Here is a 13,505-nt window from a genome sequence, read left to right as displayed (position 1 = left end):
GCCAAGCCCGGCCGCCAGGGGGCGCCCCAACCCGTCGGAGCGCTGCGCCCCCGGGGCGGGCGGGGCCGCCGCGCATGCGCACTGACACCACCCCGCGTCCCGCCGGCCTGGCCGCAGTGCGCCTGCGCGGGCGCGCCGCACCGGCACGGGACGGGGACGGGGACGGGGGCGACGCCGCGGGGCACCATGGGTAACGGGGGCGGAGGGGCGGTACCGGGTGGCCAAGGCGGCCCTGGCATCTAACGGGGGGCGGCCGCGGTGGGCCCGGGGGCTGTGGGGTGGGCTTAGGGGGAGACAGCGGTTAAGGGCTGTGGGATGGGTCCAGGCCCGGGGGGCGCTCGGGGCCTGCAGGGTGGGCCTGGAGCTGGCCCCGGGGAGAGGCCCGGGCCCGGGGGCTGCGGTGTGGGTCCGGGCCCGGGCCCGGGCCCAGGGGGAGACCGGGGTCGGGGGCTGCGGGGTGGGCCCGGGCCCAGGGGGCGCGCCGAGCCTGCGGGGTGGGCCTGGACCCGGACCTTGATCCGGGGAGGGTCCCGGGCCTGGGGGCTGTGGGGTGGGTCTGGGGGCTGTGGGGTGGGTCTGGGGTGAAGCCACAGCCTAGCAGTGCCCCTCACTGTGCCAGCGGGGGTCCCAGTGGCCTTGCTGAGGCGGCCCTGCGACCCCAGCTGTAGGCACGGGTACCTCCCTGGCGCTCTCCTCGCTGCTCTCGCTGCTGCTCTTCGCTGGGATGCAGATGTACAGCCGGCAGCTGGCCTCTACCGAGTGGCTGACCATCCAGGGCGGGCTGCTGGGCTCCGCGCTCTTTGTCTGCTCCCTCACCGTATCCTTTGGGGTGGCAGGGAGTGGGGCCAGGGGTGCAGTGCACTGTTCTGTCCCTTAACCCTCTAGCCAGGCCTTCAACAACTTGGAGAACCTCGTCTTTGGCAAGGGCTTCCAGGCCAAGATATTCCCTGAGAGTAAGCACTGCAGAAGGGCGCGGGGGTGTGTGCCATCAGCTGAAGGCAGCAGGTGTGCCAGCCTGCGGCAGGGCTGGGTCTGCGATGGGCCTGCGGTGGGGCCCTGCTCTGTCAGTGGGACTGAAGGGTCCCAGCCCTGCCCTGGAGGAAGGGTCCACCCTGGCAGTTCCCCTGAGCTTTTATGTTGTGCTGCGTTGCTGCGGCCCTGGGCCCTGCTGCTCAGAGGCTGATGTGTTGGGGCAGCGTGGCTGCATCTTTTATCTCTTCCTGGTTTTTCCCTGCAGTCCTCACCTGCCTCTTGCTGGCTCTCTTTGCCTCTGGCCTCATTCACCGAGTCTGTGTGACCACCTGGTAAGTCCAGAGCCTGCCCCAGAGGGTAGGGAGCAGCAGTTGCACTGCTCTGGCTGCTGCTGGGGACCCTGATGGCTTGTGCTTGCTGTGGGGAGGGAAACAGAGCACCAGGCAGGGCCAAGGCTGGCTGGGGACCCCCAGGGTGGCCAGTGTTAGAAACCACAGCGCAGTGGGATCAAAGGGGAAAAGGGGTTGGTTTGACCCCAGTGTACTCCTGTCTGTCAGCAGCTGAGTAGCCTCTTCTCTTCCTTCCTTGCAGCCTCATCTTCTCCATGATTGGGCTCTACTACATCAACAAGATCTCTTCCACGCTCTACCAGTCCACAGTGCCTGTTGCTGCTCCCGCCAAAGCTGTTGGCAAAGGCAGGAAGAGGAATTGATGTCCTGCTGCCCCTTCTGTGGGGCAACCCCCTCCCCACCAGGCTGGACTGGGGCTCTCAGCTGCCCAATAAAGCCATTTCTTTATAACTTTTTGTCTGCAGCTGTCGCAGGTTTGGTTCCTCTGTTGGCTCTCAGCCTGGTTTCCTCGCACCACTGTGTCCCAGCATGGCTGAGAGTGCTCCTGCTCACTCGTCTGAGCTGCGGCGGAGCCTGGAGTGGCTTCCCCACCTCACTGGTGCCCGGGGGAGCCCGGTGCAGGCCAGCGGAGCACAGCCGGGGCAGGGAAGCAGCTGCCGACCCCCCCGCTGCTTTGCAGGGAAAATGTGCTGACAGCGTCTCGTCTGCCTGGACCTGCAAGGGAGGAAAATCCCAGCAGAGCCGGGCGGGTCAGAGCAGGCTCTGGTGCCACAGGGGCTTGGCCCGGCTGGAGTGAGCTGGTGGGGGCCTGGGGGGTCCTCGGGGCTCCAGTGAGTGATGGGGAGGGGGAGCTGTGGCAGGAGGGGCAAGCACTGGCCCCAGCTGGCCACCGGGCCCCCGTCCTGGTGCAGCCCAGTTTGTCCGTGCCTTCCCCAGGACAGGCGGGGGCAACGGCCGGGCACCAGGGCTGCACCGGGCAGGGGCAGCCGTGGGAAGGGCCCAGGCCCTGCGAGCCGTGGGAGGGCCGGCAGGGCCTGCTCCCACGCCGGCTCCCCGCCACCCGCCAAGGCCGGACGCGGAGGAAACCAGATGCTTCCTGCGCCCGGCTGCCGCCGCCAGATCCCGGCGCTTCCTGCGGCACCGGGGCCAGCCTTGGCCCGGGGGTGCCGCCGCCCCGCCGCCAGGGGGAGCCCCGCCGCCTCCCACTGCGCCTGCGTGGGGCGACGTGGCACTGCCTGGCACTACAGCTCCCGGCGGCCCCCGCGCTGCGGCGCGCTGCACTGACGTCATCGCCGCGCCGGGGCTGAGCGGGCGCGGGGCGCGAGAGCCATTCAGGTGGGGGCGGGGGCCGGTACCTGGGGCCGGAGCAGCCCTTCAGCTGGCTCAGGAGGGCTCCGAGGGGTCCGGGGCAGGTGGGCGAAGGCCCGGCGGGATTCGGGGCGGGTTCCGTACAGGAGGCCCCGGATGGGCCCGGGCCCGGTTGGGGCGGGGGGCTCGGGGCGGGCGCGACCCGGTCCCGTCTCACGGCCGCTCTCTCCGCAGGCCGCCATGACCAAGCTGGGCCAGTGGCTGTGTGGACTCGCCCTGCTGGGCTCGGCCTGGGCCGCGCTGGCGCTGGCGCCGCCGGGGCTGCGGCTGCCCGCCCCGTGCCGGCAGGCCCTGCTGCCCCTGCCTGTCTACCTGCTGGTGGCCTTTGGCTGCTACTCCTTGGCTACCGTGGGCTACCGCCTGGCCACCTTCAACGACTGCGAGGAGGCGGCCGCTGAGCTGCAGGAGCACATCAGCGCGGCGCGGGCTGACCTGCGTCGGCGAGGGCTGCGCTTCTGACCCAATAAAGCTGAGGGACCGTGGCTGCTGCCGTGTTTGGTGCTCCCGGGGGGGGGGGCCCGGGCTGAGGCTCCCCTGGGCGGTGCTGCTCGGGTTGGGGGCCGCAGGCAGCCAGAGACCTCGGGACACCACCCCAAGCCACACTCGTGGGGAATCAGTCATCTCCCCAGCATGAGACTGGTGCTTGGGAAGCTCCACACAAGGGAGGGGTCTCCACACAGGCCCGGGTCCCCTCTCAGCACTCCCCCCAGCCTGCAGGGAGCCCCCCCCCAGCCCAGCCTGGCCTCTCCCTCTCCGGGCTTCTTGGAGCTTGGCTGTAGAGGCAGGGATGCGAGGTGGCGAGGGCAGGATTGGGCCTTGCCCCGAAGGCCCGCGGCGCTGGGTAGCACTGCGGGCAGAGCACATTCCCGGTTGCCCTTCAGATGTGGTTCACCCCGTCAGGTGGGAGCTGGAGAAATCAGGTGGGAGCTGGAGAAAACTCATCTCGGTCTCGCTGGCCGGTTTCCAGGGGAAGGAGGAGAGAGGCTGGCTGGGTGGAGCAGGCAGCGCAGCCTTTAAAATGCAGAGTGCCCAGAGCCTGTGGTCTCCCGCAGCCTGCTGGGGTGGCTCAGCCCACGCCGGGGGGCTGCTCCCCGCTCCTGCCGGCGCAGCGGCTGCAGCTGCCACTCCTCTGCCCTCACCTTCGTGGGCAGTGGCAGGCAGACACGCCGCAGCACCGGGACGGGCGCCCTGCAGCGCAGGCGTCCCTGCTGTGGGCAGGAGGGGCTCTGTCCGGGGGTGCCCCTCTGTCCTGGGGGGCCCCAGACCCACGCTGCCGGCCCGGCTGGAAGAGCTGCGCGGCTGATGGTGACACATGCTAGGGCCTGCCTTCCTGGCAGCCTCCCCGGCTTCTTCGCATACCAGCCAAAGGACTTTCTTGTTTTTAATTATCGGCTGCGCATCCTTCTGCAAAAAGGAGCAGTTGGTATCATGAGGGAGGACTCAGGCTAATTAGCAGGAGCAACTAATTAGCTGTTTCCTGAGCAACAATGGCAGCTCAGAGCAGGGTGGGCAGCTCCCGTGGTCTCACTTGTGCACGGCTGTTTGTGAGGTGGCACCACACTGGATTCGACGAAATGGTGCCTTTCTGGGGCAGGGACCGCAGCCTGGGCACAGGGCAAGGGCAACCAGCCCTGCGTGGGCTACTCACAGCCCTCTGCAGGCTACTCGGGACCATCCAGGGGCTACTCATAGCCCTCCAGCAGCTCGGTAGGCAGTAGCATGGCAGCAGCTTCTCCCTGCGTGGAGACATGCCTGCTGCAAGCGCTTGCATCCCTGGGGGATGCTCCGCTCACCTCTGGCCTCCCACATCGTGGCCACTCCCGCCAGCCGCTTGCGGCACATGCCAGCCGGAATGACCGGTCGGCAGCCAAGTTTCTGCCCGGTGCGTCAGCGGAGAAAGCTGCCCTTTCCCCAGGCAGTCGGTCCTTCAGCAGCACCGTCACCCAGGCTGGGAGCTGCACCCCACTGCTGGGGGGCTCCTCACCGCTGGGAAACGCGGGTGCTGCGGTGGGGGGGAGCGAGCGTGGGCCCGGGGCGAGTCCCTGCGGCAGAGACACCTGCAAGCGCAGCCAGTGCAGGTAAGGGGAGCTCCAGCTCCGCCGGCCGTGGCAGCAAGATGGAGCATGCCAGGCAAGCCCGGCAGCCACGCCGGCTAGGGCTGCGTGCCGCAGCGCAGCGGGAGCTCGCCTTCCCCCTCCAGCCACCGCTCTCATCCCAGCCCCGTTCCTGCCGCTCGCCTCCCTATTGATTTTTCCCAGGCCACGTTGCAAGGTGTAAACGAGCGTCTGAGCCGTAGCACAGGCTCTGCCAAAGTCCTCGTCACCGCTTCCTTAATCCGGCCTGCGTCATCCAGGCTGGAGGACCTGCCCGCACGACGGAGCCGCAGGGATGGGGCTCCTGCCCCGCTGGGGGTTGCCTTTCATGAGGCTCCGGTGTCTGTTGTGTAATTTGGTCACCCAAATGCGCTCTTATCCCTCTGCTGATGCGCTTGCCTGATATCTTCATTCCAGATCATTGTCAATTTGTTAATTGAGTTTGGGTCGATGCCAATGGCTGCCTGATTTGTGCACACTCAATTGTCGTGGTTTTAGTGAGGATTTTAATTGATTATAAATTTGCTGGCGTGATGGCCGGTAGCAAGCCTCGTGTCGAAGCTGCAGAATGACTGTTCTTGCCACGTGGTGACCAGCATCCCCAGGCTGCTGCTTGGGGGTGGGGTGGGGGTTAGAACAGCCTCCCCCAGCAGTGCTGCTGTCCTGGGTGCCCCCTCCCTGCCCCAACCCAGCCTTGTGCTGGCTCCCCCCTGGGATGCTCTTTCCTCGCTGCCAGAAAGTGGGTGCTGCTGGAGGAGGGTTTGCTAGAGCCCAGGGGGTGCTGGAATGAGCCCCCACCATCCTGGGGACAAAGCAGATGTGGGGACAAAAGCCGTCCCGGACTCTAAAGCCAGCAGACCAGGAGGGAGGGAACAACAACCAGGCACTGGGAAGAGTCTCTGATTTATTAAAAGGCACTTAAATTCGTACAAAAGAGATGCAGGGCTTCCCGGCAGCCCCAGCCCAGCGTTGCGGCAGAGCCATGGGCATGGAAGATCATCCAGGGGCCCCCAGGGACAGGCGGGGTGCCCAGGGATGGGGGGGTTGGGGGGCTCCTGGCACCCCGAAGACATCCCTGAGACCAACCCAACCATCACCAAAGGACCAAGGGCTGGTGGAACGGTGGCAAGGGTGCGCTGTGGCGGCAGGGACAGGAGGTGCCCTCCCAGGGCCCCAGTCCTGCCGGGAGCAGGTAGCCCTTAGCCGAGGGGGACAGCAGTGCCACGGTGGCACCTGGAGCTTGGTGCCTGCGGATGGTCCACGCTGGAACAGACTGGCAGGGGTTGGGGGGATCCTTCATGGTGTGGGCTCCTTCCTCGGGGCGCAGCAGGGCCCCCTCAGGCGTGCAGGGGTCTGTAGGGCTTGTCCTGGCCCGGCGGGTACCGCCAGAAGAGCCAGAAACGCACAACGCTGGTGACGATCCCCGGCACATTCGGGACCTGCAGGAGGACGTGGCAGGGGGCGCAGGGGGTGGTCCACCCAGCTCATGGCACTGCTGCCCTCCCCCACCGCCGTTCCACCAGCCCTGCGTTGCTGGGGGAGATTTATTGGCCTTATACCATCTAATTAATTAAAATCAATACTCATCTCGCTGAGCCTAGTCACGGGCTCTGCTGTGTGACACACACGACGCCGGATGGGGGTCGGCCTGGTGCCAAGCGCTAGGCTGAACACCACGGGGTGGGGAACGGGATGGCATGGGATGGGATGGCACGGGATAGTGCGGGATGGCACAGGATAGGACAGGATGGGATGGGGTAAGACAGGATGGGATGGCATGGGATGGCATGGCATGGCATGGCATGGCATGGCATGGCATGGCATGGCATGGCATGGGGTGGATGGTTCAGGATGGGATGGGATGGGATGGGATGGGATGGGATAGAACAGGATGGGATGGCATGGGGTGGATGGTTCAGGATGGGATGGGTGGGATAGGATAGCATGGGACGGATGGGAGGGGATGGGATGGGATAGAACATGACAGGATGGCATGAGATGGCATGGGGTAGGCCAGGATGGGATGGGAGGGGATAGAACGGGATGGGATAGCATGGAACAGGATGGGATAAAACAGGATGGCATGGGACAGGATGGGATAGCATGGGATGGCATGGGACAGTATAGGATGGGAAAGCATGGGATGGAATAGAATGGGATGGGATAACATGGGATAGCACAGGACAGGACAGGAGAACGTCCCTTGGCCACCCGCCGCCCCAACCCACCGTGATGTAGGGGTCGTGGAGCTGCAGGCCGTAGAGCGTCCAGCTGGTGGAGGCCAGGAAGGTGGTGACAGTCAGTGGGAAGGACAGGCACCGCGTTGACTTGCTCCGGACAATCTTGGCCTGCAGAAGCAAATGTCAGGCTGGTCCTGGCCTGGGCAGCCCCGGTGCTGCTGCGGCTCCCCCAGACCCACACACCAGGTCAGCCAGCGGCGAGAGGTACATGCTGATGGTGAAGACGCTGCAGAAGAGCCCCAGGCGCACCAGGCGTGTCTGCGTGTCGGCAATCAGGAGGGTGAAGTAGCCGTAGCCAGCAGCCAGCACGGCCAAGAGCAGCAGACTCCGCAGCAGCACGGGGCGCTGGGGTGGGGAGGGGGTAGACAGTCAGGGCAAGGGTTCCCCTGACCCCCCACCGACCCAGGCAAGCTGTCCCCCACCTTCGAGGGGCTGTAGTAGAGGTATGCCAGCATGTAGAGGGTCTGCAGCGCTGCGCCGATGGCGTTGACAGTGATCAGCGTCCAGTCCTGCTTCAGGCAGCCGTAGCCCAACCAGCTCAGGTTGCTGCAGGGCGAACAGCCGGGCGCTCGCCTGGGGGCTTCTGCCTTCCCCTATTGCCATGTAACCCCCCCAGCCTGCATGTCTGCATGTGACACACCCCCACCCCCCCACCCCCCCAGGGCTTGACCCCACTGTACTTGACATCGGTGGTGAGGAAGGGCAGGAACTGGATGTTCTCCACGCTCTTGGTTGCCAACATCTGGCAGAGGTCGGACCTAGGGAGAGTGGAAGGGAACAGTCTCCTGGGTGCCAGTGCCATGGCGGGAGGGTCATGCAGTGCTGGGGGGGGCTACAGTCCCTGTGGACAGCAGGCAACCCCCAAAACATGCACCCTGAAATGCTCCCAGGCCCCCCACTGCACTTGTGACCACCCCTCCTCCAGCCCCTACTCCCTCAACGCCCCCGGCACGCCCAGCCCTCCCTGTCCTTTGCCTTCAGCTTTGTCACCCCCCAACCCCAGCCCTGCCAAACCGGCCCCAGTGGCTGCGACACTGCACCTCACAACTCCCCTGCCACTGCACCCCTGCATCAGACCCTGTGCTGCCCCACTGCGGCCCCAGCCCTCTGCACCAGCCCCCCATGGCCCCCACTGCACACCCCAAACTGGCTCCAGTGCCCTCCCCATTGCACCCCCAATCACCCCACCAGCCCCCCACTGCATCCCCGAGACTGGCGCCAGTGCTCTTCCCATTGCACCCCCAAAATCTCCCCATGGCCCCCTCTTCACCCCCAAACTGGCCCCGGTGCCCTCCCCATTGCACCCGCAAAATCCCCTCATGGTCCCCATTGAACACCCAAACTGGCCCCAGTGCCCTCCCCATTGCACCCCTAAACTGGCCCCGGTGCCCTCTCCATTGCACCCCCAAAACCCCCCATTGCACCTCCCAAACTGGCCCCAGTGCCCTCCCTGTTGCAACACCCCTCACCCCCCCATGGCCCCCATTTCACCCCCAAACTGGCCCCGGTGCCCTCCCCATTGCACCCCATCCACCCCCCCATGACCCCACTGCACCCCCAACCCGGCCGCGGTGCCCCCCCGCTCGCCCCCGCCGCTCACAGCCCGGTCCCGAACATGGCCAGGGTGCAGCCCAGGCAGGCGGCGGCGAGCAGCGGGGCCATGCCGGGCCGCGCCACCGGGCCCCGGGCCCCGGCAGCGGCGGGAGGGGGGCGGGGCGGGGCGGGACGCACTACCGGGGCGGGCCCAGCCGCGCCACCGGGCGGGCACCGAGCGGGCGGCCAGCGCCGTGCCCCGGCGCACCGGCCCGAGCAGCCCCGGCACCACCGCGATGGGCTGGGTCCGAACCCATGGGGCACCCCCCACAGCGGGGTGGGGGGAACACACACACACACACCCAGCCCCGGTTTCCCGTGCAGGGACCCCCCCCCCCCCCCCCTGCATCCCCTGGACACACACCCACTCCCCCTCCCCAGCACCCCCCAGGTTCCATTTCCCCAGCACCCTGCATCCCTGGATGCTCCCTGCTCCCCAGCACCCCCCTACCCCACCCCCCTGCATCCCACCTCCCCAGCACCACCCCACCGTCCCACATCCCTGTGACCCCCGATTCCCCAGCACCCCTACATCTCTGTGACCCCACTAACTCACATCTTGGTGGTGGTGGGTTTCCAATTGCCCTGTGATGCCCCATTTCCAGCCCCCCCCCCCCCCCCCCCCCCCCCCCCCCCAGGGTCCAGCTAGGTTGTGCCCCCTGCCCAGCCCCAGGGGCTCTGGGCCCACCTCAACCCCCTCCTGGGGCTGGGGGTGTGTGTGCACGTGTGTCTCTGCACCCATGGAACAGCTGCTGGCCCAGGTGGGGACCCTCACCCTTGTGCCCAGGAGAGAGGGGCACCCCACCACCACCCCCAGCAGGGCTTTGTGTCACCAGATAAAACACCCGATAGTGCCAGCACATTGTGGCACTCTTCCACTTTAAAGCCCTCTGCAAACACCAGCCAATTAATTAATTAACCAGCACAAACACCCTGCATGGGCCATTCCTCTTTCCAAGGCCAGAGGAAATGAGACCCACAGTGCAGAGGACAGCCCCTCATGCCCCCCCCCCCCCCCAGCCCCATGCACATTCCACATGGTCTTGGTTATTTATTCAAGACAATCGTATAAAAACTCCCGTGTTAGAAAGCTGTACAAATTGGGGCAGGCAAAGCACCCTGCGCAGGGTGCCACTGCGGGTGCCCCTCTGGCACCCAGCAGAGGGGATGGGGGGTCCAGGGTGAGGGCTGCTTTCGCCACCCCCATGTGCAGTGGGATGAAGGATGGGGAAGGGGCACAGCACAGTGTGGAGGGGGATGTTTCCTACAGCCCCGCTCCGCTGGCTGCTGGGCATCCCGAGACATCCAGGCTCCCAGAGCCAGTGACACTGAAGGACCGCAGCCCCCAGGGTGCTGCCGCAGCCAGCACCAGTGGCACCCGGCCGGCCACGGGGCCAGCACTGCATCCCCGCCTGCGGGACATGCCACAGTCTAAGCCCACCAAGGCCCGTCCATAGGCAAGCTCAGCCTCTGGGGCAGGGGTGCCAGCCCCCTGCTCTCCTCCAGTCCGGGACACACAGAAACCCTCTGGCCCCAGGCTCGCGCTCAGCCTCCAGCTGCTGAGACCATCCTGCCTGCGAGGGCCGGGGGAGCAGAGGAGGCTCCAGGCTTTGGTTGCTCCGCTGGCTCTGGGCCCTCCAGCCTTGTAATACTGAGAAATCCTTTCCTCGCCCAGGTGTGCACAGGGCAGACCGCCCCCCGGGTGTGCGTGAGGACCACAGGGGTCCCAAGCATCCTAGCTTTGTCCCCAGCGGCAACAGCCTTGGTCTGTCCAGGCACGGCAGGGCGGCTCACAGCCCCTGCGGCACCAGGAGGGGCAGGAGGAAGCTGATGAAGGTGATGGGGCTGCTGCTCCGCATTGCCGAGTTCTGCCCCACACTCCTCAGCACATGTGCAGCTGCATCATCTGCTGGGAGAGAGGAGCTGTGAGCATCCCTGCAGGAGGTACCATGCCCCAAGCCAGTAACACATCACCCCACGCGGGGGCTGCTGCCAGCCCGGTCCCCCACGCCCCCCTCAAGGAGAGCAGCCGGGTTGAGCCCGGCTCTCCTGCAAGCCCCATGGCCGCCCAGACCCGCCTGCCTGCCTGCAGCCACCAACCTACCTGCCTGGATCCTCCCCTTCTGGGTAGAGGCAGGGACAGGCGGTGCCGGAGCTGCAAAACAAACACGGGGTCAGAGCAGTGAAAGGCACCTCCCGGGGCCCCCGCAGCCAGGTTCCACCGGGGGCTGTGTGCCCCCCCTGGCAGCCACTGGCACCTTCCTGGCCAAAGGCGTGCCCACAGCCCGGGGCTGGCAGGGGGCCACGGCCCGGCCGTGACTCAGCTCAGGAAAGGCCAAGCTGGGCATTGACATGGTGAGCGAGAAGCAGGGGGGGGCACCAGTGGGACCTGGAGGTGTCTGGGGGTCCATGTGATACTCACTGCCTTTGCCAGCGACCATCACCTTCAGCTTCAGGCATGCTTCCCCGTGGTGGTGAATGGGCTTGGCTGCAAGGGAGAATGTGGGTAAGGGGGCGTGGGGGAAGCCTGGCAGGGACCCCAGCCCCACGGCAGACCCCCAGGTACTCACAGATGTAGTAGTAGCTGTGCCCTTCCTTGAACTCCTTGCCCAGTGTGAAGGGGGTGAAGCGCTGGAACTTCTCCGAGAACTTTTCTGGGCCGTGCAAGGCGCTGGGCTTGTCACACTCCCAGCGGATCTGCTCCTTGGAGCGGGGCTTGCAGGCCTGGTACTCCTCCAGCTCCACCAGGTAGAGGGTGTAGCGCTCCATGGTGCGGGGGTCCACGCTCCCCTCCTCGTAGTGCGGGCAGATGATGTCCAGGTAGTCGTTGAGGCGCACCTCCACTGTATAGTCGCTCCACAAGAACCTGCAGCAGGATGGAGGGAGGCAGGGGTCAGCTCCAGCGGGGAGAGGCACGGGGGGGTCCCTTCCCTTGCACCCCCAACCCCCCCACCCCCCCTGATTAACAAGGTCAAGGGAGCGCAGCCTCCAGCCCACAGTAGTTCCTCGGAGCCCACAACAGGGCAACCTTCAGTCCACCCTTCCCCATGCTGAGTCCCAGGGTGCCCAGGCTGGCTTTGGGCCCACCCCCCAAAGCAGCCCCCCACCCCACCCCACTGGCAAGCGCAACCCCCTTCCCAGTGCTCCCCGGGAGCAGGGAGGGGACCCACTGGGACGCGCGCCCTGCCCGTCCCAACGCTCCCAGAGCCAGGCGGCGTCGGCGGCTCTCGCCCGTGGGGCAGCCAGCCCGGCTCCAGCGCCTGCTGCTCCCCACACCTCACCCATGGCAGGGGGGCTGGCAGCCGGCCGGGGACCACCGCAGGGACCCCTCACCTCGCTGGCTGTAGTGGCCTCTGAAAGCGATGGCCACCCCCCAGGCCAGCCCCTGCTCTGGAAACCCTGGGATGGGGGCGGAGGGGGGGGAAGGACACACAGCCCTACAACGTGGGGGGGTCCTACAGGTAGGGAGACGTGGCATCCCTCCAGCCTGGGGGGCTGGTGCCTGGGTGTGGGGGCATCCCTACAGCCTGGGGACCATGGCCCATGGCAGGGGGGGCACCCCTACAGGCTGGGGGGCATGGCCTGGGTGTGGGGGCACCTCTACAGTCTAGGGGGCATGGCCTGGGTGTACACACCCCCCTACAGCCTGGGGGAGCTGGCACTCGGGGGGGGGGGCACCCCTACAGCCTGGGGAGACAATGCCTGGATACGGCCTGGGGATCATGGCCCACACAGGGGGGGTCACCCCTATAGTCTAGGGGTCATGGTCTGGGGGACATCCATACCCCCACAGTTTGGAAGGGGGGATGCCCAGTGGAGGTGGCACCCCTAAAGCCAAGGGGGGGCACTCCTACAGTCTGGAGGGGGTGTGCCCTGGGGGGCACCCGTACAACCAGGGGGGCAGAACCTGGGGGGGGGGGGGGGGGGCAGCCCTACCGCCAAGGTGAGGGGGGCACTCGTACAATCAGGGGGTCAGAGCTCGGGGGGGGGAGGGGGCGGCGGGGCGGGGAAGGGGGGCTCTAAGGCCCGGGACGGGGCCACCCCGCAGCGCCAGCCCACACCGAGGCAGCAAGGGGGTTGGGGGACGCCGGTCCCCGGCCAGCCCCCCCCGCACATCCTGCCCGGGCGGCGGGGGCCGCGGCCAGCCCGATGTTTGTCAACACGTTTCCCTGTGCCCGGCGCCGGGGCTGGCGCCGCGCCACCCCCGCGGGGAAGGAAGAGGCCCCGCTGCCGCTCGGCCCTGGGAACGGAAGGGCCCCCCCGGGCCGCACCTGGACCGGCCCCGCACCGGGGCTCAGCACCGGCCCCCTCCCCTCCAGCCCCGCCGCCCCCCCGCTCCAGCCCAACCCTGCGGAGACTCCGGCCCCGCCGCCCGTCCCGGACAAAGGCCGCCGGGGGAGCGGCACCGTCCGCGCCGTCGGGTCCCGATCCAGGTGGGGGGGGGTGGGGGGCCGGTCCCGATCGCGGCACCGGGAGGAGGCGGCGGCACTCACCGGGGGTTGGAGCTGTTCCAGAAGACGGTGTGGCGGTCGGCCGCCGCCGCCCAGCACAGCCCCAGCCCCAGCAGGGCCAGCGGCACCCACCGCCGCTCCATGCGCTCCGCGGGCGCGCTCCGCCGGGCGGGCACCGTGCCCGGCCCCCGCCTTAAGTACGGCCCCGCCACCGGCCCGCCCCGCCCCGCCCCGCGCCCCGGGGCCGCGACACAACAACAACACGGGCGGGGGGGGCGGCCCCACGCGGGAGCGGCACCGGGCCGGGACCCCCACACTCCGGCACCGGGGGGCCGGGATGCGGGGGAGCGGCCCAGGGCAGGGACCGCCACACCCCGTCACCGGGGGGATGAGATGCGGGGGGGCGGCCTAGGGCAAGGACCCCCACACCCCGTCACC

The 13,505-nt window shown here is 67.6% G+C and overlaps 4 protein-coding genes across 6 annotated transcripts; 2 read left to right on the top strand and 2 right to left on the bottom strand.

The window, feature by feature from the left end:
* Positions 1 to 53: 53 nt before the first annotated feature.
* On the top strand, positions 54 to 1,772 carry KRTCAP2 (keratinocyte associated protein 2). 2 transcript variants are annotated; one of them, XM_080369062.1, is made up of 5 exons: positions 54 to 190; positions 663 to 817; positions 890 to 953; positions 1,238 to 1,304; positions 1,564 to 1,772. In XM_080369062.1, exons 1-5 carry the CDS (start codon positions 187 to 189, stop codon positions 1,682 to 1,684), a joined length of 411 nt encoding a protein of 136 aa, XP_080225188.1. In that variant the 5' UTR covers positions 54 to 186; the 3' UTR covers positions 1,685 to 1,772. The 2 variants fall into 2 exon arrangements, with proteins under 2 accessions (XP_080225188.1, XP_080225189.1); XM_080369063.1 differs by lacking the exon at positions 54 to 190 and adding an exon at positions 237 to 258.
* A 736-nt stretch (positions 1,773 to 2,508) lies between these two features.
* Positions 2,509 to 3,172, top strand: DPM3 (dolichyl-phosphate mannosyltransferase subunit 3, regulatory). Its single transcript, XM_080369067.1, has 2 exons — positions 2,509 to 2,657; positions 2,865 to 3,172. Exon 2 carries the CDS (start codon positions 2,871 to 2,873, stop codon positions 3,147 to 3,149), a length of 279 nt encoding a protein of 92 aa, XP_080225193.1. The 5' UTR covers positions 2,509 to 2,657; positions 2,865 to 2,870; the 3' UTR covers positions 3,150 to 3,172.
* Positions 3,173 to 5,667: 2,495 nt separating this feature from the next.
* Positions 5,668 to 8,796, bottom strand: SLC50A1 (solute carrier family 50 member 1). The gene is made up of 6 exons (XM_080369058.1): positions 8,624 to 8,796; positions 7,704 to 7,781; positions 7,446 to 7,569; positions 7,207 to 7,368; positions 7,012 to 7,131; positions 5,668 to 6,222 (listed from the first exon to the last, which is right to left on the bottom strand). The coding sequence occupies exons 1-6, from the start codon at positions 8,683 to 8,685 to the stop codon at positions 6,121 to 6,123; spliced, it is 648 nt and encodes a 215-aa protein (XP_080225184.1). The 5' UTR covers positions 8,686 to 8,796; the 3' UTR covers positions 5,668 to 6,120.
* An 856-nt stretch (positions 8,797 to 9,652) lies between these two features.
* Positions 9,653 to 13,486, bottom strand: EFNA1 (ephrin A1). Of its 2 annotated transcripts, none has more exons than XM_080369059.1 (5): positions 13,110 to 13,486; positions 11,187 to 11,482; positions 11,039 to 11,104; positions 10,721 to 10,771; positions 9,653 to 10,525 (listed from the first exon to the last, which is right to left on the bottom strand). In XM_080369059.1, the coding sequence occupies exons 1-5, from the start codon at positions 13,208 to 13,210 to the stop codon at positions 10,407 to 10,409; spliced, it is 633 nt and encodes a 210-aa protein (XP_080225185.1). In that variant the 5' UTR covers positions 13,211 to 13,486; the 3' UTR covers positions 9,653 to 10,406. The 2 variants fall into 2 exon arrangements, with proteins under 2 accessions (XP_080225185.1, XP_080225186.1); XM_080369060.1 differs by having other exon boundaries at positions 9,653 to 10,522; positions 13,110 to 13,484.
* Positions 13,487 to 13,505: the final 19 nt, after the last annotated feature.

This window comes from Falco punctatus (assembly GCF_963210335.1).
Source record: "Falco punctatus genome assembly, chromosome: 18".
Taxonomy (NCBI): domain Eukaryota; kingdom Metazoa; phylum Chordata; class Aves; order Falconiformes; family Falconidae; genus Falco; species Falco punctatus.
This window is presented reverse-complemented; position numbering and strand designations above follow the sequence as displayed.

What these genes read in the sequence shown, in the direction of transcription:
- SLC50A1 (XM_080369058.1), bottom strand. Translation starts at nt 8,685, where the DNA reads ATGGCCCCGCTGCTCGCCGCCGCCTGCCTGGGCTGCACCCTGGCCATG. An exon ending in GCCATGTTCGGGACCGGGCT is followed by an intron (nt 7,782 to 8,623) that starts GTGAGCGGCGGG and finishes CACTCTCCCTAG; the next exon opens with GTCCGACCTCTGCCAGATGT. An exon ending in TTCCTCACCACCGATGTCAA is followed by an intron (nt 7,570 to 7,703) that starts GTACAGTGGGGT and finishes TTCGCCCTGCAG; the next exon opens with CAACCTGAGCTGGTTGGGCT.
- DPM3 (XM_080369067.1), top strand. Translation starts at nt 2,871, where the DNA reads ATGACCAAGCTGGGCCAGTGGCTGTGTGGACTCGCCCTGCTGGGCTCG.
- KRTCAP2 (XM_080369062.1), top strand. An exon ending in TCTTTGTCTGCTCCCTCACC is followed by an intron (nt 818 to 889) that starts GTATCCTTTGGG and finishes CCCTCTAGCCAG; the next exon opens with GCCTTCAACAACTTGGAGAA. An exon ending in CGAGTCTGTGTGACCACCTG is followed by an intron (nt 1,305 to 1,563) that starts GTAAGTCCAGAG and finishes CCTTCCTTGCAG; the next exon opens with CCTCATCTTCTCCATGATTG.
- EFNA1 (XM_080369059.1), bottom strand. Translation starts at nt 13,210, where the DNA reads ATGGAGCGGCGGTGGGTGCCGCTGGCCCTGCTGGGGCTGGGGCTGTGC. An exon ending in GCACAGCTACTACTACATCT is followed by an intron (nt 11,105 to 11,186) that starts GTGAGTACCTGG and finishes TCTCCCTTGCAG; the next exon opens with CCAAGCCCATTCACCACCAC. An exon ending in GAAGGGGAGGATCCAGGCAG is followed by an intron (nt 10,526 to 10,720) that starts GTAGGTTGGTGG and finishes CCTCTCTCCCAG; the next exon opens with CAGATGATGCAGCTGCACAT.